The sequence below is a fragment of the Centrocercus urophasianus genome, unplaced genomic scaffold, assembly GCF_019232065.1.
Source record: "Centrocercus urophasianus isolate 14NV4802_14NV808 unplaced genomic scaffold, USGS_Curo_1.0 seq_23, whole genome shotgun sequence".
Classification (NCBI taxonomy): Eukaryota; Metazoa; Chordata; class Aves; order Galliformes; family Phasianidae; genus Centrocercus; species Centrocercus urophasianus.
This window is the reverse complement of record NW_024884789.1, coordinates 3,244,348-3,271,006: the sequence shown is the minus strand read 5'-3', so window position 1 is coordinate 3,271,006 and position 26,659 is coordinate 3,244,348. Positions and strand designations below refer to the sequence as shown.

The 26,659-nt window shown below is 40.5% G+C and overlaps 2 protein-coding genes and 1 long non-coding RNA gene across 5 annotated transcripts in view; 1 reads left to right on the top strand and 2 right to left on the bottom strand.

Annotated features, from left to right (window-relative positions):
• Positions 1 to 12,628, bottom strand: part of LOC122163200 (protein FAM169B-like) — a 34,719-nt gene extending 22,091 nt beyond the window's left edge. The window contains exons 1-2 of the mRNA XM_042824260.1: positions 12,549 to 12,628; positions 537 to 670 (exon numbers count right to left, since the gene is read on the bottom strand). Coding sequence (XP_042680194.1) covers positions 537 to 670; positions 12,549 to 12,582 — 168 coding nt within the window. The 5' untranslated portion in view covers positions 12,583 to 12,628. The remainder of the gene's footprint in view (positions 1 to 536; positions 671 to 12,548) is intronic.
• Positions 12,297 to 26,580, top strand: PGPEP1L (pyroglutamyl-peptidase I like). Of its 3 annotated transcripts, XM_042824261.1 has the most exons (6): positions 12,297 to 12,370; positions 15,160 to 15,424; positions 17,834 to 17,886; positions 24,273 to 24,389; positions 24,903 to 25,132; positions 26,056 to 26,580. In XM_042824261.1, the coding sequence occupies exons 2-6, from the start codon at positions 15,391 to 15,393 to the stop codon at positions 26,222 to 26,224; spliced, it is 603 nt and encodes a 200-aa protein (XP_042680195.1). In that variant the 5' UTR covers positions 12,297 to 12,370; positions 15,160 to 15,390; the 3' UTR covers positions 26,225 to 26,580. The 3 variants fall into 3 exon arrangements, 2 of the variants coding, with proteins under 2 accessions (XP_042680195.1, XP_042680196.1); XM_042824262.1 differs by lacking the exon at positions 12,297 to 12,370 and having other exon boundaries at positions 14,977 to 15,424; XR_006169849.1 differs by lacking the exons at positions 12,297 to 12,370; positions 24,273 to 24,389; positions 24,903 to 25,132; positions 26,056 to 26,580 and adding an exon at positions 19,255 to 19,732 and having other exon boundaries at positions 15,388 to 15,424.
• On the bottom strand, positions 15,046 to 21,612 carry LOC122163202. Its single transcript, XR_006169850.1, has 3 exons — positions 21,524 to 21,612; positions 21,208 to 21,281; positions 15,046 to 15,506 (listed from the first exon to the last, which is right to left on the bottom strand). It is a non-coding gene; the product is annotated as an uncharacterized LOC122163202 (long non-coding RNA).
• Positions 26,581 to 26,659: the final 79 nt, after the last annotated feature.

The following is a 26,659-nucleotide window of genomic DNA, read 5'->3' as shown; positions in this document are numbered from 1 at the left end:
TTAACAGGCCAGCTCTCTCATCCCCAGATCACTCCTCAGGTGGCTCAGGAATGGATGGTAAATTACATCACTGACACCTACAGCATTTATCTATTAGTCTCATCTGATCTGAACTGGGAGAATCCACATTCAACATCACTGATGCTACAATTAGAAAGGGTGGAAACCAAAAAACAGTCAGTGCACCAGTACTTGTGTAAACTGCTAATAGAGGCAGAATAGAGCAGATCCATGGTGTCAACTGCTATCAAGCTCCCTGTTGATCCAGTTCTCTAAGGATCAACAGGTCAATGTGTAAAGTTCAGCTAAGTACTTCAGACCTTCACCTACACCTGGAGGGCTTTAGACTTCTAGTTTAAGCTTCTCTCTAATTTGCAACAAGTAAACTATTTGAAATAATGCAGAATTTACTGATTTTAAGAGATTTATAATCTGGTCACACCGGTTTGCCCCTATTCACAAATGGACTATGAACAGAACCAACAAACTGGTTTGCAAGTATCTAAGCTGTAGAATGAAAAACAACAGCATATTACCTTTTCTCCTCCAGGGATGGAAAAAACGTCAGGAGCAGATGACGACTGCTTCAACAGTTTTTCATAGTATGTTTCAGCATCTGCTTGCAGAACCTCTGGATCTCCTGCTACTGTATCTACCAAATAACAGCAACCTGCAGTTAAAATGAAACACACAATATTTTTACTTCTAAAGCAAGATAATAAATATGAATTTTAAAACCACAGTTTTCTTAGCATCTGCTTAGTGTGAATGGGCTCTTAACATTCCCTCTAGAGCTTTCTGTATAATTCTTGTCTTAAGAATACTAGTAAAATCCTATCTATTTGTTACCTAACCCTTGACAAGCGATTTTACAAAGTAGTACCATGGCCATCAAATCACAATGGCTTTCTTTGAATTCAACAAGCAGAATCTTAAATTTCTGTAAGTGTTAAATAAATTGCTCTAAAACCGAAAAAAAAAAAAAAAAAACAAAACCCTTCCAAACACAACCTGATTTTTAGTACTGTCCAAAAACACAACAGAACAGAATTCCAATTTCTTCTTATTGCTTTTTGGAAGACCAATCCCTTCTGGGTTAGACCATGATCTGTTGTATAGTTAACTATCTCCTTCTCTTTTTTGACTCATTTCAACTGGGCATTTTAAAAAAAATTCAATAATGTCCAAAAAATTAAAGTATTTACATGCAGAAGTGTTCTCAAAATAACAAATACAAGTCTTTATGCAACACAGTTTTCTTTCCACATGACTTAACACCATGTGATATTTATTCAAGATATTTGTTAATTGCATGCAAACAAAAATTACATACATCTGATGCCTACCATCTAAATGCAAATTCCAAGCATCTCTTTTCTGATACAAGAAATCAGACCGATTGGTGGTTCATCACCAGTTGAAAAGAAAGGACAGTAGAATCAATGAGCTAGCAGACCAAATAGTATTCTGCAAGTTTTCTGTCATCCTTTCTGAGGAAGGAAATACATTCAATTTAAGGTGCATTCAATCAACAAGCCAACCTGCAGCTCTTGTGTGACCCAAACTGAGGACAAAAATCTTGCAACACACTGCTGTAGTTTGAGCACTAATTCTGAATCCCGCATTTTTAATCATGGTTTCCCTTCACATGGCAGTTTCAATGACCCAAGTTTAATGTGAAATAACTACGCTAATAGTAAGTGCAAAGTAAATGTCTGAGACAATGAACAGTCTCATGAGGGCCATTGTATAGAACTGTCTACATCAAGACTCAGAAACTACAGATGATGAAAGTGTGATAGTGAAAGCAAGACCTTTCCATGGAAAGAAGAGCATGGGATTTGCAGGACAAGGTCAGATCGTTTGTCCACCGTCCCACCATCCTCCCTCTGGCAGCGATTACAATCTGATTCCTTACCAGAAGGTAAAAAACTGCATCTGATGCACCACCTCCCAGCACTGCTTAAAACACATTAGGCACTATTTTGCTGCCCTTACAAGCAATCAGCTTACAGCCTGAGCCTTGACAGCAAAGCTCTATAGTCAGAATGCTGAACATAAGCCTCTGTGACAAAAATGAGAGAAAGAAGCATTGCAACACTGCACGTTGAGTCGCATTATAGAATCCCAGCCAGTACTTAGCAGTAGCACTTTGCTGCTGCTGCAGTCGTCCCTGCATAGTGTTTAACAACACCAACCAAACAAGCCGTGTGAAGGAAGGAAGAAATCAAAGATTATTATTAAAGAGCAGCTGAAGGGCAGCACATAAGATTTCAGTTTAGAACAAAGAAAAATGCTGATTATGCTGATAAATACTCTTCATGAGATGCTGCTTACAAGGCGTTATGTGCCACTGCTAAGCCAAAACAACTTACTGAGTGCATTAGTGCTTTCTCCTCGCTGAACAAAACAATGACCACCTTTAGGTTTACAGTAACTTTCTGGTACCTAGTATGCTTGTATTCTATAGGAATGGCAACACATTAGAAGAATGAAATAATATCACAGATTAAATAACAAGATATTTGAGAAAATTTTGAAACATTTCATTAATTCAGCCTTCCACAGAAGTTATTTTTTCTCCAAAAATTGCTTTTAGACTGCCGTTTAACTTGGCTTTCCTGTGTAATACTCTGAAAATGTCAGAGTTAGGAGCACACGTTCCAACAAAGGGGAAATCAAAGGAGGAGGTGGGGGGATCCTCCAGGACAACACGTTGCAGGCATCTAACTTCCGGTACCCCAGAGTGTCCTGAAGAAGTCAGTTGTACTAAAGCCAGATTCTGTGAACATCCACCCAAAATTTGCACACATGTGCACTTATCACTTCTACTGTACAGCTGTCATAGGCAGTAGAAGGATCACAGAGTTGGCTTGATTTTGCTTACATCAACTGTGCTTCCCAGTTTTCCCCAGAACAAAGTGAAGAAGTTATACTTCCTCTTCTGTGTACATACTTTTTGTATGCTTTTTTTTGTCTATGGAACCAAAAACAAAAACCCCGACATAGTCTAACTGTTATTATTAGGCATTTGATCATAGCAATAATTATTGCTGGCTAACAGGGCATTATAAAGTCTCCAAAATCAACAGCAAAATAATTTAAATTTGCTTTGAAGGAAAGCAGCACTATTCTCCTGCGAGCGCTTCAGTCTGAGGCCCCTGCCAGCATCCTGAGATACGAAAATTGCAATGTCCCAAGCACAGCCCTTTTACAGATCTCATTCAAATTGGATCTTACCCAGCGACAACAAAGGAGCACGTTGTTGCAGCCAATCAGCCAGCACCTAGCGAGCACATTTTCCACCAGGCCATGTGCACAAAGGGTTACCATCGGAGCAGGGAGCGGAGGGGGTGGGAGGGTGAGTCATAAAGAAGGGGCCTCTTGCTGCAGCCACAGAGGAAGGGCCATAAACCAGAAGCAGAGTAAATTTAGAACGGAGGCCTGCTGCGTTACAGGGATTCCAGGTATTCACAATGTAGTGGCTGCCAACGTTGGTCAATGCATCATACAGACTGCTCCTACAACTGCATGATAAGGAGGGGTTTGCAGGCAACAGATGGGTACCAGCCTTTGTCTTGTGGGGTTCCAGCACTCAGGGTAACAGAGGAAGAAGCGGATGCAGGTCCACTGAAAAAAACCTACCTAGAGATAATTAAAATAGAAAACTGAATGGCTGCAATTTGATTTTGTGCACGAAGAATGGATTTTAAAGCAAAAATTGAGATGGTAATTCTGCTCTCTTTTGTTCCCGCAGAGTAGTCTGGGCCATATTCTCAGCTTGCGCATGTAAGTGCATTTCCTCTCACGCTGGTAATAATGTCCATCAATTTGCACTATGAATCTGATATACGACATGAAAAGCTGCAGCTACAAACAGCGACGCAGCAAGCAGGCACTGCCCATACTCAGTCATCCTTACGGGACACCAAACTCCAGCACCCATATGTACCTCAGCTTGAAACATCACAGTTTGACTAATCCACGTAAACCAAGGCCCTTTGCTTCGGTTCTGATCCCTAAACCAAGGGTTTTTCATCTTCTCCAGAGAAGAGAGATGAATTTTATGGGCGTTCCATGAAGTGGACAAATATTTTTCTTGTAGGGGTAGAAGTCAGATGAAGTTCTCTTCAATTAAGATTAAAAAAAAAATCAATATGTGGGAATCCAGATAGATTTGATTAACATTCTTACGTTCTGCTCTGAGTAGATAAATAAAGACTGGAATCACAAAACAGAAGGCAATATTCCATCTTGAACTAGAAAATTATTTTTGTAGACTAGAGACAGACCCTCATCATTACAGATTCAACAAGACTGTCATCTGATCAGTTGAAGTAAGCAGGAAATATTTTTCCACGGGCAAAAGAATTTATTCTCAATACAATAGAAAACACATGGTGCACACACTTGGATGTGAAATTCCACAAGTGAAACTGCAGAGTGCAGGAATGCCCAAAGGTAAATGAAATACTTCAACTCTGATTCTGTCTGACAATTCTTCCACATCCCCTGCAACTAAACTCTATATTGTAAGAGAAATAATTTAACTCGAATTCAGATAACTGTAGGCTTACATAAATGTGATGCTCCAGCAGCTGAAATCCCTATCCCACTCCTCAGGCTCTCTTTGACTAGACCAGTCATTTTAGAACCCTACTTATCAGCCTTACCATTCTGTCACTGCCTAGCAGATCAGTTACAATTTGGGACAATCGATTCCATCTCTTTGTGAAGATGTTTTAAATGCTCTCGTAAATCTCATATTAGTACCTACTGCATATACTCAGTTCCTTTTGATCATGAACCCAATGCATCACTTATTAAACAAGACAAATTTGTAGCTAAAAATTTCCCTGTATTCATATGTAGCTTATCAATACTGGGTCCATCACATTGGTGACACAGAGATTTCAGACTAGACCCATCACTGGGTTGACAAATGAAGATGAGCTGCTATTTCCAAGGAAGAGTTGAAAAGAGCTTTTTAGAAATTCATAAGAGCATTTAAGACGCAGCCAGATTTGTAAAGCAAAATACATCACCCTCACTGTGGATGGAGCACGAAACAAGCATTATGTCTGACGTGAATTAATCATTTATCCTACAACTACTTTTTCATGTTCCACAAACACAGGGAACAATTAAGAAACGTGTGTTTGCAGAACAGCCATCAGTCACCACACCATTTGTCTGCACTGTGCACCCATTTGTACCTATTTCTGCTAATTGCACTGCATTTATGTGTAATGAGAAGCGTGGTTCCTAATGAAGCCAAAAAGATAGAAAAAAACAATTCAACATTTCTAACTTTTTAGTCTCATATTTTATTCAATTTTGCCATTTGTAATGTTTGCAATAGCAGCACTGGTTTTATTTATTTATTGGCTTTATTTGCATGCCAATATATTTTACAATTCAAAATTAAAAAATTAAAAAATCCGACACTTCAGCAGATTTTAAGTGCTTTTGACAGTATCATGGGTTTTTGCTGTCCAAGAAGCATTTTCCACTTTTTTCTTTAATTAAAAACCACTTTGCAATATGTGACAAACATATGTACACCAACACAAAAAGTCTGCGTATCGTATCAATTCCCAGAAGAGAATGTAATTAAATAAGGGAACTAAAACCAGAGCCCCTACAATTTACTCCTACCACAGGTGCGTTTTTGTGGCACCCAACAAATCACTTCATCTTCCTCTCATTTCTTAGCTGTTAAGTGTATCTTATCAGCCACTTCAAAAGGCTGTGACGTTTTTCTTATCAGTCTCTCTGAAGTCACAACATAAAAAGTCAAAGAAATCATGTAGCATAAATCTCTGTTCTCCTGTGGGCTGCCACCTCCACTACAGCAGCACAGCCACGGCGCTTCTGGGACCTGAAGACAACAGCTCTTGCTCTTGTATTTTGTGTACATGTCACAGAAGCACTTTCCACTAGTCTCTCACTGGAGCAGGAGCTCTGGTAAACAGCAGTGCTTAACACCAACTCCTCCACTCCTTCCAATGAGCCATGCATGTGGTTATCATTAGACAGCCATATTTGTTTAACTTTGCAAAGGAAGGAAGAGGTCTTTGGCATGCTCCCAGGAGTACATGCAGAACCTGACTCTCATATCCTGACTTTCATCGAGCAAGCTCATGTCAAAAACCCAAGTTCTAGTGGAAGTGAAACTGCAGTCTCATCACAGTGTGTGATGGCAATGGAGCTAATGGGCAAATGCTGTGGTGTGATATTTGGCCAACCTGGCAAGGCAGCCCTTAACCACATGCTGTATATCATTAATGAAAACAGTGCTCTTCCCCACTGCATCACTTTTCACCACTACAAATAGAGCAATCACACTCAGAACACAAAGGATGAAGAAACCTGCACTGGCATTAGCATGTTTCTATGTCTGATTCCAAAATGCTGCTTAGGTATTAATCTTTATTCCATCACAATTCGAATGATGAAAGGAGATAAAATAAATACAAGTTTCTGACTGCAGATAATTTTCTGCTGTGAAATGCAGAAACGAAGGCAGAAATGTAGGGAAATAATCCTAATTGCATTCTCAGTCAAGAAACCAAAGTTTAAATATGAGTTCAGCTGCAGCTATACGTATCATTATAGCAAATCCTGTCACTCAAACGCAGAGCAGATCAAACATCAAGCATCCCAACTGCAGGATGCTGTCAGATTAGCCATCCCATTTACACTAATACATTTTTACTACTAATTTAGGAAAAGGGAAGAAAAAAGCTCAGAGCATCCACATAAATTTAGCAGAATGTACATGAGCACAGACCAAACAAGACCAGACAAGCCTAACTCTGAAAAAATGTCCAACAGTTTCAATTTCCACTTTCCTCAAGGAGCTTTAGAGGCCATCAGAACCTCGTGATGTGACTGGGGTCTGTGTGCACATCTCATTTAGTTTCCAAAATCTGTCACAGTAATCTGCAATTTATGAAATGGAGGGGGGGGGAAATAGGCAAATGAAATAAATAATTGGTTTAATTATTTAGCTATTTTGGAAAACTACCTGGATGAAAGCACGTCATTTAATATGCTTTCAAATCAAGGAAAGCAAGTGTACACTGAAGGGATCACAAAATGGTGCTGAACAATCCTAACCCACAGTGCTCCCATTCCTCAAACAGGCTTCATCCACGTGAATTTCCCTTCAGAAAGATTTTTAGCAGTGCTACATTAAAAAACTAAAGTCACACCCAGTTCACAGCACAGAGAAATTAAAACACGTCTATGTAAACAGGCTACTCCTGGCATTTAACACACAAAATGCACATCTGGCTTGGCACAAAGCTCTAACCTAATGTGACTGAAAAAAGCTGAGACATTATGGCCCGCAAACGGACTTCATAAATAAATACTGCAGTGAGCTGCAATACCATGGGAGTGCTACCAGCTGTAACTCTGATGTATCTAAATTCATACTGCTGCACACCTAACTCTCTTTTTCACAGAACATCAATGCTAAGAAGAGGTAGAGCTTACAGAATAACCCAAAGAAAACGCAGCCGTGAAGTGACATTCAGGGCTGTAGTGAATAAAACCCTTAAGGTTGCAGTTCACACAGGGATTTTGTCAGGGACATTTCATTAAATGGATGAGGTTGATGCTAAAACCTCTGAATCTCTGGACATCAGAATTAGGTTCTTTATAGGTACTGTTTTCCATACAACCAAGAAATGGGCAGATATGCTCCTGCACAAGTCTAACTGCAACTACTGAAGGCTGTGGAGATAACAGTGGTAAGGATTTTCTTGGATATCTAAAAAAACCTCTGAGTTTGGCAACTTGATTATTTGTCCACCGCTAAACAAAATATGCAAACAAATAATGAAGTTGTTCTCATCAACTGTGTCCACACCAGGGGCTTTTTCCTGTATAGCTCTGCCACTGATACATCTCACTTTATCATACCCACAGCCAAAATAGCTGTGCCAGCAGAAATTCATATTTCTAAGCCTGACCTCAAATTAGAATTTGACTGTCAAAGAATGGGAGGCCCCAAATGACACTGGAATGTATCTCTGAAGTACATTCGTTATTCAAAGAGGCTGAATTGAAGAAAAATGACAGCAAAGTTGCAGTGAACAACAGAAGAGATTTTAGGAATTACCAGTTCAAGTGTGATAGCATTAATTCCTTACAAAGATGGAAGGCAGAGAGGAGGACACAAAACGCCTAGAAGTCATCCCCTAATATAAGGGAAGAGAGGAAGATAACACCTCACGTAGTGATAAACAAGGAATAGTGAAATGGTAAGAAATGACAAGTCAGTTTGGAAAACGAACTAGCATAAAGATGATTTCATCCCATGGGAAGATGCCAGACAGATTGCCAGCTACAACAGCTTCAGAAAATATCTGCAATTTAGGACAGGAGAGCCTTTAAAATTACTACTGAAACAGCCACCCTCACAAATTGGCACCAGGACTCAAGTTTAAGTGACATGTTAATGACATTTGCCTGTTACTACCATCACTCAAAGCACATGTGGGGAACATAACACCACAGGGCCTACATGCAGCCTTTACCTTCACTGCATACAAACTGCCAGTACGGGTGGTATACGTAGGATACCTGAAAGCCACGGTCTACCATCAGGAAGCACAGTGTTCCCCACAAAAATAATGCAGTAATGAAAATATGAGACAACCAGACAGATTTTCTGTTTCAGATCCCCCCATAGATTGAGTTGCAAATGCTGTATACCTGAGAAATCAGTAGAGCACATAAGTCTACCTAAGACAGCTCAGCAGCCTTCCCCCAAATTACTTACAAGGACTAATTTGTACTGCCAGATTAATCTCAAAATAAAGCAATTAATTTAAGCAAAATAAAAAGGAAACAAAAAAACACCTTCTCTACCATAGTAATTTACACATTAGTAAATTTATTATGCAGCTGCAAATTAATATGTCACCTACACTAGCTATCACAAGCCTCTCAGTCTGTCTTGGAACCTCTTGCTTTAATAAACAGCTGCATGTAGTGGAGAAAATATGCAAACATCTTTCTTGTTTCTCTGTGCCATTGTGTCAGCTGTTTTACATGTCTTTGAAAGTGCTCCAAAATCAGCATGGTTCTGCTTTTTCCTTTATTTCATTTTGGGAGAAGACAGAAGCAGAGAAGGAAGGACAGGCTGGCAATAGAGAGCTAACTCCACGCTTGCTGTGCTCATGATAGTAAAGCTGAGATTGTTTCAATTCAGTTTACACAGACCCTTCTGTAAGAACAAAAGAAACCGATGATGGTGGTTAAAAATGCAAAAGGTTTTGATTGTAATGCCTTGACAATCAGCCAAAGATATGACTGGGGGGGAAAAACACCAGACAGCATTGGCCAGAATGGAAGAAACAAGGAAAAACACATGGCTTGACTTCAGAGCAGAAAATTGACTTAGGCTTTGCATAAGCAGCAGCATACCTCCAAGCTTGCCTGATCCACAGCCTGCCTGGAATGAGAAAATGTAGTCTAAAAGCAGAGCCTATTAAAAGGCATAATGTTTCTAAATGGCATCTGTTGCGTACTAATAAGCATTACTTAAAGGACACAGGCCTTAAATTGCTACCAAACGTGCACTTATCTGAAACTGCTGCAAGGCAATCATTACAAAAATGTCACATGACACCATGGGAATCTGAATTTGATAAGATGTTTTTATTTAGTTTGGCTTGAAATCATTACGCAGAAAAAATATGGAGGCATTTTCTGAGACTTTGAGACTGTGGAACTTCACAGGAATGAAACGCTAGCAAGAACTACATCAACAGAGCCATTTGCCATCTGTTGTTGGTAATACTATAAAGACCAGCCACCAGACAGCAGTTTCAAAGGTTACAAACAACATTTTTAAGCATCCACAGACCACTCAGAAAATGAGCAGGACACAGTTTACTTTGGATACGTGTGACCTGAGGGTCTGCCAATCATTTTCCAAACACAATATGTAAGGACTGTGACCAGTGCATGCCACTAGAAATGTTTGTGAGATTCTTGGAGTGCAGCTCTTATACAGTGCAGAAAATACGCAGCAGTGTGTTCTACATAGGTCCTTATAGCACACTCACAAGCATAATGGCAACACACCTTGCCCCTTGAAATTTAAACAGGCAAGATTTTCTCTTGTGGTTTGTTCTCTTATACTCCCCCCCCTAGGGAAGGTGTATGTTTGCTGAAACACTATTATGAAAAGAGACTCAGATTTGTTTGCTGGGATTTGGAGTGTATTTTTTTATTTTAGGAAAGTATTTCCAAGGAGAAAGGATTTTATTACCTGTTTCCTTTCCTTCTGGGCCGTAACTACGCGTTTGTGTTAAAGCAAGGTGACAGTAACTTACCTTCCTGTGGCACAGAAAGTAAAAAGGTTCTAGAAATTGTTACCTCCTAGAAAAGCATACTCCTCAGTCTGAGTAAAACGCTCTCTCTTCCATAGATGAGAGTTTAGCTATGCTGAAGGAATACAGTTGCTGATCAGACTCTAAGTTAGAGCTTCGGGTAGGTTTTCTAAATGTGCATCCACACTGTCATGATTTTGAGTTTCCACCTTTCAGGGTGCTGCCCTCACACCTGCAAACTTTAAATGATTAACATCAAGGCAGATGGAAAATTAAAACTTCATTAGTGCAGTTGTTAAGCTGGATGTGTGGGTCTGTCACATGGCATCTACCTACTTCTCAGCTCTGGAATCATAACCTTGCAAGTCCTGCTTTATGAAAAAGCCACAGGAACAGATGACCTTGAGATCATGTAGAGTTGTACGACCTCATTATAGAAGACATAACCTGGAAAGTACCTTTTGCACAAGAAAAGCTAATAGTTGAATCCAGTATTTTCGTGAAACGCGCTGTATGCTCAACCTATATTCATTCAATTGTTACACATGGGTATGCAATTAATTGAATAACTACGTCAAAATTCAAATGATGGCTACGAACAATGACATTTGTCCCAAAAGAGGAGAGGAATAACTCTTCCAAACATTTCATTTGAGAATAAAGAAATCAGGAAAATAAAATGTAGGTGTACCTGAAGCACCCAACGGTCCATTTGCTGGGACGTGAAAAACCTAGTCCCATTCATCTAGAGATAGTGCATTTAAAAATGAGAAGAGAAGAGAAGAGAAGAACATGCAATTATTATCAATGTTTGACTTCCACAAGTGGCTGGCAGGAGAGGAAAAAATAGAGCATTCTGACTACAAGTGCATTTAGCCATGAGCAGTTAGAGGAACTAATGAACAGCATCATTATTTTACTGAAGGGGATGAAGTAGGTGCTTTAGATAAATGGTAGCAACTTAAAATACGTTTCAGAAGATAAAATTCAGTTTCTCTCCATTTACCTGCTGGTGTGACAAATTAAGAAAGAGCATAAAACAGGAGCAAGAGGGAAAGCAATGCAAAAGGTAGCTGAGGGGATGCAATGGGCCCTTATACAAATGGTGCACACGCAGAGAGTGCTGGAAGAGCTCCTAGTCAAATACAACCAGGACGCCTCACACACTGGGCTGCTTTGGAAATCCGTGACAGAGTTTGCACTGAGTTTGTCCTAAAATAAGATTCCAGGCACCAGAAGTGATGCCACCCTGGAACTAACCTAATCTGTTTGCTTCACTGTTGCACCTGGAATGCAATCAGGAGCTCTCCCAGCTGGGCTGTGCTGGGCAGAGGCTCTTTGGCAGCTGCCACAAACACCACCAAATCAATGGTCGCTGCAAGCAAAGGGGCAAAGGTTTTCTTCCCCCAGAATTAATCATTAGAGACAGTGAGTTTTCTTACCCTACAGCCATCTCGCGATTAACAAAGTGTTCGCTGAAGGGCCGAGCACCCACGCACAATGGAAAAAGCCTCCTGCAGCTCCTCTGTACACCGAAACCACCCAGCTAACTGTTTCTCCGCGGTCAAAAAGCACCGCGTTCGCCTCTCCTCGTGTCCCCGACGCCGTGCTCTGCTTCCCCCCGAGGAAGCACTTGAACACAGCCCACAGTTTGGCCTTAAAGACGTATACGTGTGCTTAGACAGTGTTCTCCCTGCTCTTTGTTGCTTCTCGCACATCGAGCCGTCGGGCCACGAGCTCCGCACGGCTGGACGGGGAGCCCAAGCGGGGCCGCCTGAGGCCCCTCCTCACCTCAGCGATCCTCTAGAAGCACGGCCGCCAAGGCCGGGGCTCGTCCTGCCATGACCTCAGGCGACGGGACAAAGCATTCCTGGAAAGGCCCGCGACTTCGGCCGCGTTTTGGCCGTTTCTTCACTGCGCCGCGGCGGGCGCCGAGGGCAGCGCGGGGAGCCCGCCGTTTCGCAGCGGCGCGAAGCTGCGAGCGGGACGGGGCACCGCGGGACGGGAGCTCACCGCGGGTGAGAGACGTGCAAAGAGCACGAGGGAGGAGAAGCGAGCGGGGCGGCTGCCGGCGGAGGAGCAGAGCGGCGCGAGGGGACGGGCGAGACGGGGGCCGCTGAGGGAAGGAGGGGAAGCCGCGAAGCGCGCGGCTCCGGCTGGCGCGCGGGCCGGCGCGCGCGCTCCCTCTCCTCTTACCAGCGGCTGCTCGGCCTCCTCCCTCGGCCTCCATCACTTCCTCTGAGGCGGGCTCCCAGCACGCGGCCCGCCCTCGCCCCGGCCGGGGGTGGCGGTGCGGCCCCGTCCCTCAGTGCGGGCGGGGAAACAAAGGGACAGAGAGGGAGGGTGGCCTGAGGAGGAGCGGGCGGGAGAGGCTCCGGCTGCAGCCCCAGGGCTGAGCGAGCTCCCTTTGGCGAGCAGCGAAGCTCGCTTCTTCCCTTAACAGCAACGAAACAAATCAGCATACCTCTGCACTTAGCTTTCGGGGAATATCGCTGCTTCAGTCCATTTGAAGCGACATTTCAGTTCTTCAGGCGGCTCGCGCTGCTGTTGCACGCTCTATTCCTGCCAGAGCTGTAAGAGAAAACTCCACGTGGTTGATCTTCCCTTCAAACTTTTGTAAAAACGTACCCAAGCAGACCTGTGTTTTCTTTCCCCGATAAGACAAAGCGGGATTGCCCTCCGCTGTGGGACAAGAGCAATCTCGGCTCTGACGCTCAGTCACACAGCCGCTGTGCAGCACATCAGTGCATTTCAGTGCATGCCTGTGACCACTCGAAACCTTGCACCTTCCACCATTCCCTCAGTATCACACACGTCACTCAGCCCAAAGGTTTCACCGTCATCTTGAAAATGTCCTGGCCAGCTAAGACTTGTCAGCTGGGTTTTGTTTATAACCAGGAGTGGTAAACATATTACCATTAAGCCCAAGGAATCTGTTGGTCCTACTTAAGTATTTTGCATACTATCTCATAAATAATTACTTAAATTGTGTGATCCTGTATGTGCTCTGTGGATGATGCCTGAACAAAAGAGACCCATTGATGGAAAGTTACACTCTGCCCTGCTGAGGTCCTTTTTCTCTGTGTTAAACTATAGCAGACAATTTAAAAAAAAAAAATCTGTTCATGCACATTAGCTGAATTTTGCTAATATTACAAGAACAGCACAACTAAACGATAGCAGCCACCCAACAGGTTGGCTACATTAAAATCATATACAATTTCAGGGTTTCCATTGGTGCTAAGCACAAGGCATGCACCGATAGAACAAACTGCAGAAGAACTTCCATAAACAAGGCAACGTTGTTCAAAAAAAAATGTCAGTGAAATTGCTATAACATTTTTCCATTTCCCATTTCTACTGAGTTTGTTTCTCCTTCATGGGCACTGACCCATAGAGAACAGCAAGCTTTACACCAAAATGTTTGTCTCCTCTGTTTTTGTGACACTGTATTCCATCTAAGAGTGATAACCAGCATTTTCATAGTTGAGTTGCTTCCATTTCTTCCTCACTTCAAGATGAACACCATGTCAATCATATCTGTATGCAGCTGGAAAAAAAACAAACAGTATTGAGCTGAGTCAGCTGTGTCTGTGATCTGCTCTCAAATATCCAGGGCTTGTTTTCTTAATTGTGGATGAGGAAACAAACAGGCACACGCCTCAAATACCCATAGCTGCAAACACATAAACTGCATGAACACATCTTGATTGACCTAGGAAAAAGAAAGACAGTGGAATTGTAAATGCAATTCACTGATGGGAGTGGTAAATTTTACCTTATTTAAAGCTGCAGTTTCCCATTTGGTTTACTGGCTGCTCCTTCAGCCTCAGTGGCTAGTAAAAGTCAGTTCTGCAAGCTCTATTAGCCAGGGAGAGACAGGGGTGATAGAATCAGTGTCATTTTATCAAAAAGAATCCACAAATTACTCTCAGTTTAGGAGGATTCAAAGGACAGAAGCAGCTTGTAACTCCAAACATTGCTCGGCCACCAGCCAATCCAGGAGAGTTCTTCAGGGATTTTCTCTCTTAGGATCTCATAATTACCATCTCTCTTGAGAATGCACAGCAACTTTCTATTCTTAGTTTATTTCTCTCCTCTCTCTCACACACATGCACATACTTCCTACTCAAAACAAGACTCAGCAAAACCCTCTGCCCACATAGTTCTAATTCCCAAGAGGACTTTCATATGCTTTTGTTTTGGGCAGTGACAATGTGCATATGTTTTGATTTCAGGCCCCCTATTGGTTTTTGCACTTCAGTTTAATGAAGACACACCAGCTATTAAACTCACTGCCTCAAGATTTCCTTTGACATTTTAATTTGGACTGAAGTTTTGCTATGTGTTGTCCATTCAATCGTACCAAGTAAATATTTTGCTTTAGCAAATACATATTTTCCTGTTAATGTTTATTTTTAAAGTGTAAGGAGCTTGGGGAGTTTAATAAGTAATGTAAGATAAAGCTGAAGATGAGTGAATGAGGTAAGTGCTGTGAGGGAGAACAGGAAAGTTACCTCTATGTATTTATAGATAATAAGAAACTAACCCTAACACTGAATAGAGTGGAAACAGAGGTACGTGTTTTTAGCTCAGTAGTTCTTCACGATTAAAGAGAATTACAGCAGTGATAAGAATACAATATCCACAGACATACACTAAAAGTGACTCAATTAGTTTTGCTTACTTGTATATATACAGTTTTCTGATGCAAAGTATTGCTGGATATTTTATTGCTGGACATTTTGCAAAAAGTTTCTTGCAGCCTTTTCTGTTCTTGAGGTAACCTGCTGCCTTTAATATGCAGGTGTAACAATTTGTTTTGAAAGTTCCATGGGACAGAAATCATTCCTCTGGTGTGAATCCCAACCCATCTCAGCTTTATGAAAACACTTTCTTCATCCAATAGAAATCTGCATGCTTCAGAACGGTTTGAATCAAAAAATAGATGCCCCAGATGAGGAAGTTTTCCACAGATGCATGAATGCTGATACTACTGTTTGGAACTGCAAGTCGATGAGATTTCACCTTTTGGAGCATGGATTCAAATTCCAACATTGTGGTTGTGACTGGTAAGATTTTTATTTTTATTTTCTTCTCCTTTTAGCTAGAGATGGTATGAATACATGCTTGATCTCTGTCATAAACAGTTCCCTGGAGGGAAAAACAGTAGCAAACGGTCATACTTACAATTCCAAATAGAAAATAACTTACTGCTGTGCCTTCTTAAGATACATGTCAGCGGAAACAAACTGCAGCATGCCCTCTTTACTGCCATCCAGTTTGGTTTGTTGCTCATTCTCTCCATGTTTTAATCTTTGTTGACATTCTCTCTGATCCAAACCACGTAGCTCAAGGCAGTGCAGGCTAGTATTAGATAAAGCTTACCCAAAAGGAGCTCTGAAGCAGCAAAACCAGGTTGCATCACAATGTCACGTAGTCAGTGTCCAGAATTAGAACCACACATGGCAAGTTTCAGGGTCTCAGTGTCACGGCAAGGTAAGAGAAATTTGAACAGTCGATGCTGCCTCACCACTGCTGAACTAGACCATTAACTTTAAATATATCAAAAGAACATGTGTGAATGTGCAGCATAAGGGACAGAATTTGTTCTTTTTCTTGCTGGCTGATTTACAGTGGCAGAGCCACCAGCTAGAGACTACTAGCTTTAAAAGGTTAAAGCTCCTAAGGAACGCTGCGACTCGCTGTCCCTCTCATTGCCACTGGCTCATCTAAAGGCAGTCATTACACATATCTTGACATGTGAGTTGCAGGATAATTTTCCACTGTAGGTCAACCGAGGACACAGGAACGAGGTTGAAGCTACATCAAAGAGATTTGCATCTTGCTGTTTTCAATTAAACACTTTTTTTTTTTTTTTTTTTTAATAGCTCCAAGATGAGCAGAACTAGTTTGGCTTGCTCCAAAAACCTGCAGTTGAAATGAATGGGAGTGCAGGAGAGAGCAAGAGGTATTTGCTAACCTCTTAAAAGGCTGACAACCTGGTTCTCCCTATGATATTTATAGCACGTACCCTTGATGGGCACACTTCTTAGCACCTTGTTAGGTTTTTTCTCCCCTTACATTGCCATTTAGGTACAGAAATATACTTGTTCAAATGCTTTTAGTCTAGTGTGTCCCATTAGAGACACAGGTGCATCTTCAAGCTATTACAGAGATTATCACAGCATGCCTCTGTCACATTCTCACCTGCTCGTAATATAAACCTGCTGGCAGTGAGCCCAGTTTATTATATAGTGCGTAATAATATTCAACCTGTTAGCTCTTGAAGTTTTTGCAGGAATTTCAGTACTGTAAAACTCTCCTACATTTATTTTGTTACATAGAATAATTTATCCCAAGCAGTGGATTCTTACAGCCACAGCTGGGATGCATGAATTCAACTCCAGATTATTTAATAGCGTTGTTATAACTCTGCACGCATGCAGGTACCCCAACATGCACAACAACTGCAGCTTCAAAATGGGGTGAGTGTCTCCCTAATTTCACTCTGTAAATCTAGCCAGAGAGATTTTTTTCTTCACTATCAATGTGAAATGAGTGCTGCTTCCCAATCCCAGGGAAATCATTGCAGCAATTGCAATACAACTACCACCAGGCTTTGCATCATATTAAAGAGAAAAGATCAAGCAGTTATTAAACAAGCATCAGCAAATTAAGAAATGCTTAAAATATATCATTAATTATTAAAGCTGTTGTAAAGTTTAATAATGTAAGTTCAACTATTCCCATATACAAGTAACTTTTAATGTGCAAAGGAGTAACCATACACTGTCAGTATTTATTTGTCCATTTGTGGATTTTTAAATATTTAAAGTGTAAAGCACTACAACCATTTCACAGACCAGTTTTCCTGCTGCCCAGTGTCTAAGACTTTCCAACACACTGGACTGAGAGCAGTAATTGAGATTAATAAAGGCAGTGGGAGCTTTCCATCAAACTTTTAGATGACAAAATGCCCATCCAAATCAAAACAATTTTTGTCTTTTTGTTAAATAAAAAAGTAGCTCACAAAAGAAATTGTAAAACTAAATGAAATCAAGTTTTACTCTTTCAGACGTGTACTTTCATCTTCCTGAGCTCTCCACAGCAAGAAAGGTACAATGACAGCGACCTGGGATTGTTGACACCAATCAATTTAGTTTAATATTTCTGTGGCTAATGATATTCTCCCCAAATCATCACTTACATGAACGGGGCTCTTTTGGCTCCAAAACATTTAGCAGCTTCAGTTAAGTTTACCTCATAAGGCTTGTAGGATTAGCTACTATGTCAGCACATCTGAAAAAGTGCTGACCCTTCCCTTGAATGTCATAGAGGCTAAATAATATATTAAATAAAAAAAATCAACCTCTGTAACAAAAAATATTGAAGTACAAACATGTGATTACATACCAGTTGTCAGCTAATCTAACCTTGCAGAGCAAGGATAAGTTAAAAGCACATTCTTTCCTTTTCAGGTTTTGGTCCCTTTAGACAATACCTGGTTAATTCTAGCTGGGAAGCCGTGAAGGTAAGCAGGAAAAAAAAAAGGGAGGGAGGTGTTTTATTTTGTGGAGATCCAAAGACAATCTGTTTCTGGGCTTTACATTCCTTCCAAGACAGTAATTTTTCTTACTAAACAGAACTGCAGCTTTTGGAACAGACACAGAGGGAAGAAAATAATGAAGAAGTGAACGTGATCGGCAAGGTTTTTTTCAGAGCACTTTTAGAAGTCTAACGGACATTTGTTCCTTGTCTGCAGTCAGTGCATGTGCCATAAGTTATCTCTGCCTTCTGTAAACCTATGTGAGGTGATTTCCTTCTTATCCACTATGAAGCTGTTACTGCCTACTTCAGGAACACAGGATGTAAGCAGGTCTATTCTAAGTACGTTTTCACATCTTAGCTTTGCTTTCCACTTTCAAAAGACAGCAAAGTCTGCAGTTAACACTGAAAGCAAGATCATTCAGATTTCTCCCCAATCCAGACACCTTGATTCTATCAGTAGCTGCAGCATGTCTAAGATGGAGTCCTGAATATTCCTGATTATTTCCTAAATATGTGCATTAGAGCAAATCTAGGGTGGTGGTTATATAAAAACATTGTTTGCATACCTGGCTTTCAGCGTAAACTTTTCAGTTACAGTTATTTTCAAATAAGAATGTGTGACTTTACATTGAGTAGCCAGTATCAAAAATTTCCACAAATAAATGATTTCCCAGAACACAATTATTCTTTTTTTAAATTGTGTGTATCTTAAGAGCTGTGCATAAGTTCCATATTTAAATATGCCCTACAAAACAAACACCCGCCCCTAGTAGATAAGACATTGTATGCTCCAAGGTGATGATTTACTAGTTTGATACTTTAATACTGTAGCTCAATCTAAAGTGTGAAAGGTCGTAATATACATACTTAATCATTAGGAACAACTACAGAGATTTGCCGAGTCTATGCACAAATTACACCTAAGGTCTAAGCTTTGACCCTAGATCTCCTGGCACAGACAATGGCCATTCCTTGGGTTCCATTACTTTCTTCAAGTGTTTATGAGCAGAGTTATTGTGAAAGGGTCTTTCACACAAGTTTTTATCAATCTTAAGTAGAAAGAAGGTTAGCAATGAAATCTGAAACTAGCTGGAGAACAACCAAGGTAATAAAAACTAATTGGAATGTTGGTGAAGCATATGCAACACAACAGATAATATTGGTAAAATGGAAAGTTAGACATACAAAACAAACTGAGGAGATTATGGTCTACTAGAGGAAATGGAATAAGCCCATAATAATTAACTTTAATTGATCTGGACATTGGAATCAAAAAAACAGCTGTAAGATAATGCTAGTAGTGATAGAAAGACTGTGACCTTACAGGACTGTAACTGTATTACAATTTCAGGTGACAGCTACTGAAGATCTGTCTTGAAAATGAAGTGCAGACAAGTCAAGAGATGATGAATAAATAAACAAGGAACTAGTAAATATTTCCAAAGACCAAGGCTTCTAGCTTTGCTGGACGGGGAGCGCCAAGTGCGAGCTGCTGTTTGGAAAAATGTATCTATTATCTACCCTAAGTCATGAGGGATGTCATCCCTGTGGGCTAATAAGAAAGAAAAAAAAAAACAAAGCACTTGTGTTCTACCTTTCCACTTTCCAGTCATCACAGAATACCTATAAATTATCTCAGCTCCAACTTGAGGTGATTTAAACCACAAATATTTGTCAGCTGACAATATTCTTGCTCATTATTTCCTGGGTCCCATTGGCTCTAATTTTGGATGCAATATCACCCACCTCCCAGTGAAACCATGTTATTTATCTGCAAGCAAAACAGCCCAACACCAAAATACACTGATGAGTCTTCTGTAACAATGGCATGCACTTGCTATGCCAGGAAGTTATATAACATGGACTGCAGCAGTCTATAATGAAACAGATGTCAGTTCTTGTGTATAGAGTACAAACCCATTTTTCTCTGATGTGACACCCTCTGTGAGGAATTAATTTGTATTCGTACTGGCCATGCTGCTTTGGTTTCCGATTCCCTGGCAAAGGTGGGTAATCCAGACAACTCAGGGAAATTTGTTACAAATCTGGAAGTACTTGGAATTTCGATAGGCTTTTTGATACTAAATAGCAATCTCATGGTATTGTTCCATTAGCCTTGCTCATATGAGCCCAATGGTCTTGAGGAAGCTTATGCACATATATTAAAGACAGCAAAATGTAGAATTTACATCTGAAAGTAATCCTAACTTGGCTTGGAGTTACTGCATGGATCACTAAAGTGACATAAAGCCCTCCTGCGGAGTCTCTTTCCTGAGAATCATGCAAGAGTGCACTCAAAGTACTGAGCAGCCACACCAGAGCTACATACTAAACATGATTACTAAGGCTTAATTGTTGCATAGTATTACCCAGAGCTATCCTAATTACTACCTCAGACTGAGCTGCACTCTTATCAAAAGCCACGGCAGTCTCAGAGATGCTGCAGAGCTGCAGCACTGATATCTATCATCTCAAGTAAGAGCACATTCCAGGAGAGTCCTCACATGCAAAACATACCAATTCCTGTAGAAGTGCATGTATTGGGAGTCTCAGGTTATAATTCTCAAAGCATAGCCTTCCCTCTATGCTTCTTGGAATGGGGCCTTGCCAAAGAGCAATGCCTTCACTTCTGTGCGCAGCACTCACTCTTATGTGCATTTGCTTCCTCAAGATCTCTGTTGCCACCTTCACTGTAAGATGCTCTTTCACTCTTCGGCTTGCTGATAGGATCAGCAATTTTCCTACAGCTTATTTCTTGCTGGAAGAAAGATCAAAGATCAATCCAGTGCGCACACATCTTGTTCCAAGAGTAATATCCCTTTTATACCCTTACTGGTCACTCAAAAAAATTAGCATGATGTTGTTTCTCTTACAAACTAACTATGTAGTCCCTCACAGTCAGCAGAAAACCTGATTTCTCTGACATCCTCAGGAACCAGATGATAAATATTAAGACTTTACAGATCACTGTTAGTTTAGGAAGAGCATTTGTTCTGAGTTCTTAGATTTCTTATTGATACTGTGCAGCAGTGCACTGTTTTGCATTTCCTCTTTTAGCACCCATCAGCATCACTGTGGATCCGTCATTCCTTAGCAAGCGCTCCTTGAGTGTTTAGGGAAAGGGATAATCAGAAGAGTCAGAAAGTACCAGCAAACCTGTCAATTCAGAGTTGTTGAGGAAAACTTCAGGGCCTTTACAGACATTGTCACATGGCCCAACATAGTTGCCTAGCACTAGAAAGACAGATTCTCTCTTGGAAACCTGCCTCACTCAGTTTTTCATGGTTCTCACAACTGCACTCACCTGAAATACCCTCCTGATACATGCATGAAAGCTCCACCAGCAATTCTTAACTCTTGAAATGCAGAACATTCTCTCTGGAGAAAAACAACACTGAGAGTTAACACCACATTTGCAGACAGATCACACAGAGTTATTATGATGTGTTCTTCAGAACCACGTGGGACCCTCAGAATCTCAGATCTCCTGAACCATTTATTCCATCTTACAGACCAATGGTCCCACCCAACACCCCTTGATCCAACTCCATTGCTATATATTTCCTCCAGAAGCCTACGTCTGGCACTTGGCAGCTAAATATCCTATCAGAGCAACCTACCATCAAGGTCGAATTCCCCAGTTAGTGGGGCACAAGTGTAAGTTGAGTGACAGCATTCATAGCAATTAAACTGTTAGTGCAAACAACAGGTCACATTTCCAACTGCTTCTGGGAACTACGTCTGATATCAGGAGACAAGGATCAGACCTCTGCTCGCAGTTTTTCATTCTGCTGCTGACCATGTGGTCTTTGGAAATGTGTCATTTAATCTCTCTCCCTCTCTGCTTTGGTTTCATCATCTGTGAAAATAAGACGTTGCTATTTAGTTCTTTCATTTGTGTTCTGGAACTTTCTTATATCTCTAACACTTTAAAGAGCTATCTGCAGGATTAAAAGGAAAAAAAAGACTTTTTTTTTACTGCATCAACCACTTTCTGAATGAGGTGCACAAAATTAACACATGCAACCGACTTCCCCACTCCCTAACGTCCTGGCAACCCAAAACTGTGAAAACTCAAAGAAGATCTGTGAAATGTTCTGGAGTTTCTAAAAGTTGAGGTTGTTTGTCACACTCAGTGTAACACACAACCACTGCTTCTGACCTCAACTGCTCTGTGCAGATCGTTTCTCTTCGGAGAGGGCTATGCATGGGCATGAGCCAGAACTCCAATGAGCTGTGGTTGTGATCACAACTCACCAACAACTCCAGGTTGTCAACTGATAATACTGGATTCTATTTTCCTTTTAGGAAGACTTTCCAACAGCAACAACTTTGTTTTCTTTTGAACCACTTTTCCCACAAAAATACAAAAAATAAATAAAAATAAAAAATAAAAAGCAGTTCTCCATAGGTTCTATAGTCTCTCAGTGTTTTCTTTGCTGTCTCAACTACAGCAGACAGGCTGTTTACTGAATTGATTCACCAGTGTGGGATTCAGCGTTCCTTCTCATCTTCAGATTCTCACATTAAATGTAAAAATCGTTTTGATTATGGCTGAGACAAGGAACAACCTTTTTTTTTGTTCTGTTTGCTCAACATGTGGTGTAATGGAGTGTAAGTCCATGCTTAGGATTCCTGAATAACAAAATAATCACATTATTGACAATGTGCTATAATTCCTTAGGACAGAACCAACCATCATCCTTTGACACAAATTCCCAACCCTGGGCTACTGGCCAGCTTCTGATTTTGTCCTGCACAAAAGGAATTTCTGCATTTCTCTACGACAGAGAGCGACAAGAACCTCAATCCAGACAGCACAAGGAAAGAACAGCTTACAATAGTTTATACAACTTTGGGTCTTCTGATTCTAAACTTGTGGATAGCCAAGCACTTTAAGTCCTATAGTTAAAAAGGAAGAATCTCATTCAATGTTAAAATTAAAAATGCTTGAGAAAATAAAATGCTAATTGTGAACCAGCTGGGGTTTTCTTTTTTGGACGCTAGGACACAGTACAGCATTCTTAAGCAAGATGATGCAATGGCCTCTCAAAGACTGTCAGCGCCCAGAGGAAAAAAAGGCTGGCAGTGTTCTCTAAATGTGTTTACTTCCCTGCAGGCATTGTTTCCTTGCTTGTGTCAAATAGTTTATTGAGCACAGCTAATCAATGTTTCCGCTGACAAGAAAATTGGAACAGTTTATATAGGAAGCCAGTGTTGAAGGGCAAATTTCCCAGTAAACTCAGCCCCATGCACGCAAATATCCTTAGTAAGAAAGGAAAGCTTGAGGAAACAATGACATTGAAAAAGTTACAAGTTTCTCGGACTATCAAATACTGTTGCTGGTGACTTCTTGCCCATGCCCTCCATAGAAACTCAGAAAATTTGTACACTTTTTTGTAGTGGTCTACTAAGATGTAACAGGGATTTTCAACCACCATTTCGCTTCACTGGGACAAAGCTTTCTGTCTCAGTTGTATTCTTTCTGCATCCTGCCACTGCAGTATTTACGTTCTTCATAAAGGCTTATGGCTTCTTCATTAGCCCTGTTCCACTGACAAAATAATTCAAGGCATCACCACATGATGCTCATCCTTGACTCCTATCAAGACCATCTTGCACACATCTAGCCAACCTGCTGTTTTAAAGGATGCCTTTTTTTTTTTTTTTTTCTTTTATCTCAGTCCTGGGCGTAATTTTTGTTTCCTTTGGGAAAAGGCCCCATGCAGAACTTCAACTCAATAACAAAGAAGTAACATTCCAACAAATAACATTTCCTTCTTTCATCGGGGAAACACATTCTAGATCAAAAAGAAATGAACTCCTATCTCAACATGCTACTGTGCTGACACTCACTTTGAGCAAGGGTTTTCAGAAGCAAGTTCAGGACAGCAGGTGGAATGTTATCCAAGTGACATCTAATGAGAATTCTCTCCCATTTGTGTCTCTCCAGAAGCTCAGGTTTATCTACTTTGTCTTTCAGAGGAACAGCTTACCTATATCAAAGCCTACTAGATGTGGATCTTTTCTGAGAAATTCTGTATTTCATGGTTCCCCATGGGCCAGTTCACATCAGGATTGCACAAACCACACACTGGAGGCTGAGCACCCTTTTGGAAAATACAACCATGGCTCAACACGGATGTGACATTAAGAAATTCTTCTGTACAGCTGACTTTCCTTTAATAAAAACGGAGAGCTGTCATCAGAACTGGGTCTCGCTGTAGAGCAAGGAACAACAGGGCTACGCAGTGACACACTGCTTTCCGGATCTGCTCAGTTGAATCAGCCTGATTTCTACGTCACACTGAAAAACCCACTGCTCTTACACATCCATCACAGTTGTTGGCTTGTTTTTTGTATCTATAGGAGCTGTCCAAGAGAGGCCTTGGAAAAAACATTGATCTTCGTATCATGCAGCTACCAGTGGTTTACCAAAAAGCAAAGGAACAAATCTTCAGGATATGGACAACTCTTCATCCAATAGTGAGTAGTCACAACGTTGGGCAATTTTCCCCTTCATTTCTAAATAATATTTTTGGTAAATCTTTAGAAAGATCTCCAAAAGATTATTGCACAATGTGTATCAGGCAGCTCTGGACAGTGACTGTACAAACGGTGATGAAGGCTCCAAACAACTTTGGAGCACAAATTAATTAGCATGCCACTTTAATCCTGTGCCACGTAAACAGTATAACTGCATGCAGAACAAAGAAAAATACATCTACCTACGTAAATGGTAGGGAAAAAAACGAGAAAAAAATTTCAGCTTTGAAGTGTGGAGTTGAGTAGACACAACAACAACGAAAAACAAAAAAACCACAATTTGGTTCTCATTTATAATCTCTTATCAAAGCTATCTTGAAGCATGAGCTACAGCAAGGCTTCCCACCTTGAAGACAGTATTTCACATAATGCTTGGCACTCCTGCATTACATGTTTTCAAAAAACAAGTCTCATTTTTAATTTCCTGTTATTCACTCTGGTGGGAAAAAACAGCTTGCTGTTCACGTTGGGCTGGCTTCATCCAGCAAAGCAATCATCATCCTTGAGCAGTGTGGGAAGAACAAAGGCTATGAAGAGATGGATGCTTGTGGTTTTCACCCAGAAGGTGGCTGCTGCATGCTAGATGGTCCGGAAAAGATTGAATCTACAATTAACCTGAAGACTATCTGGAAAAATATTTCAGTGGAAGGAATTGATATCATCTTTTCCAGAGATGCGGGAAGGTAAATATTGTGTATCAAGGCCTCAAAGTAAAAGCAGAAGTAATTCAATCAGCTCACTTAACCTTGAAGAGTCTCTGCAATGAATTCTCCTCTCACCAAAATCACTTTGAAGTAAAGACTTCCAAGTGTCACAAGTATAAAATGAGGACAAATTTAAATTTTATGTAGAGAAGCCTTCAGTCAGTAGATAGTTTTCCATGGACTGCAAAAGAAACAAGTTTCAACATAGCACACTGCAATGAGCAACCCCAGGAAACCTGTGCTTTCTGAGTCTAAAAGCAAAACTGACTAGTGGGAGATTTTAATCTGTTTTTCCCAACTGGGAGAGATATAAAATGTAAATACACACACTGAGGAACAGAGCAATTATCGGTACCTTTAGAACAGTATCTGTGATCTCACTGTAGGATTCAAATTTTCTTCAGTTAAAAGGAAAACAAAACAAAGTGTAACTTGTTTTTTTACATATAGCTGATCTCATCCTGTGTTTTTAGGATATGGATCTGCAAGCTAAAAGGTTAAGATGATAAACAACAACAAAAAAGGTTAGCGGTGAGCCTGTATGACCTCCACAAAGAAATTTACTGATGTGCTGTAATGGTATGGCTGCAGTGCTGGGAGGCTGCATTAGCTTTCTCATCTGACTTAGCTTACAGAAACCTAGAAGAGAATGCATGTGTTATGATTTATTTATTTCTATTATTATTTCTTAAGTTGCTTCTGAGTGTCTGAGACAGTAACAATCAGATATGAAATATCTGTTTCTCAGACCAGTTTTATTTCAGCATTCCCTTTACTCAGCAAGCAAATAATATTTTTGTGAACCAGATCTGGTTTGGCTACCTAATGAATATTTAAATTTAATCAAAGTTTACTGTTTCTTAATTTGGGCTTCTGTTTCTGTTTTGTCCGTTGCATTTCAGGTACATCTGTGATTACACCTATTACACTTCCCTGTATTACGGCGCTGGAAGAGCAGCTTTCATCCATGTGCCTCCATTATCAAAGTCGGTAACAGCAGACTCCCTAGGAAAAGCATTACAGACAATTATCTTAGAAATGTTAAAACAGTGTGGGGAACAGAGAGAGTAAGATGGAACAGAAGGAAAAAGGAGGTTTCTTAAAATGGAATTTCTTATCTCTTAGAAGTAGCAAATCTAATGATTATTTAAAGCCCTTAAAGATTTTATTCCAAGTTATTTTCAGGGAAATCTCCTTACAAAAACCAAACAACTGTTTCCATCTCTGCTATAAAAATCTTGAGGGGAAGAAAAAAAAAAAAACCCACAAAAAGTGACAGTTTGTAACACTAAGATTGCTTCAGATTTACGAAAGTGCAAAAAACAGGACTTAAAAATGGTTGTGTATTTCCTAAAATCTTTTAAAAGCATGTTTTTAAAAAATCTAATTAAAACAAAGCAAAGCAGAGCGAATGTCAAAAGATGTTACTGCAGACTTGTTGAATCAAGATCCATTCTTACGTCCATAAGGACATTCAGCACTGATACCACAAAGTTCCCCAAGTCC

Bases quoted from the DNA above. Each gene is read 5' to 3' on its own strand.
- PGPEP1L (XM_042824261.1), top strand. From the start codon at position 15,391: ATGGATTCAAATTCCAACATTGTGGTTGTGACTG. The intron at 15,425-17,833 runs GTAAGATTTTTA...TTTCCTTTTCAG, and splicing joins CAACATTGTGGTTGTGACTG to GTTTTGGTCCCTTTAGACAA. The intron at 24,390-24,902 runs GTGAGTAGTCAC...GGGAAAAAACAG, and splicing joins GGACAACTCTTCATCCAATA to CTTGCTGTTCACGTTGGGCT.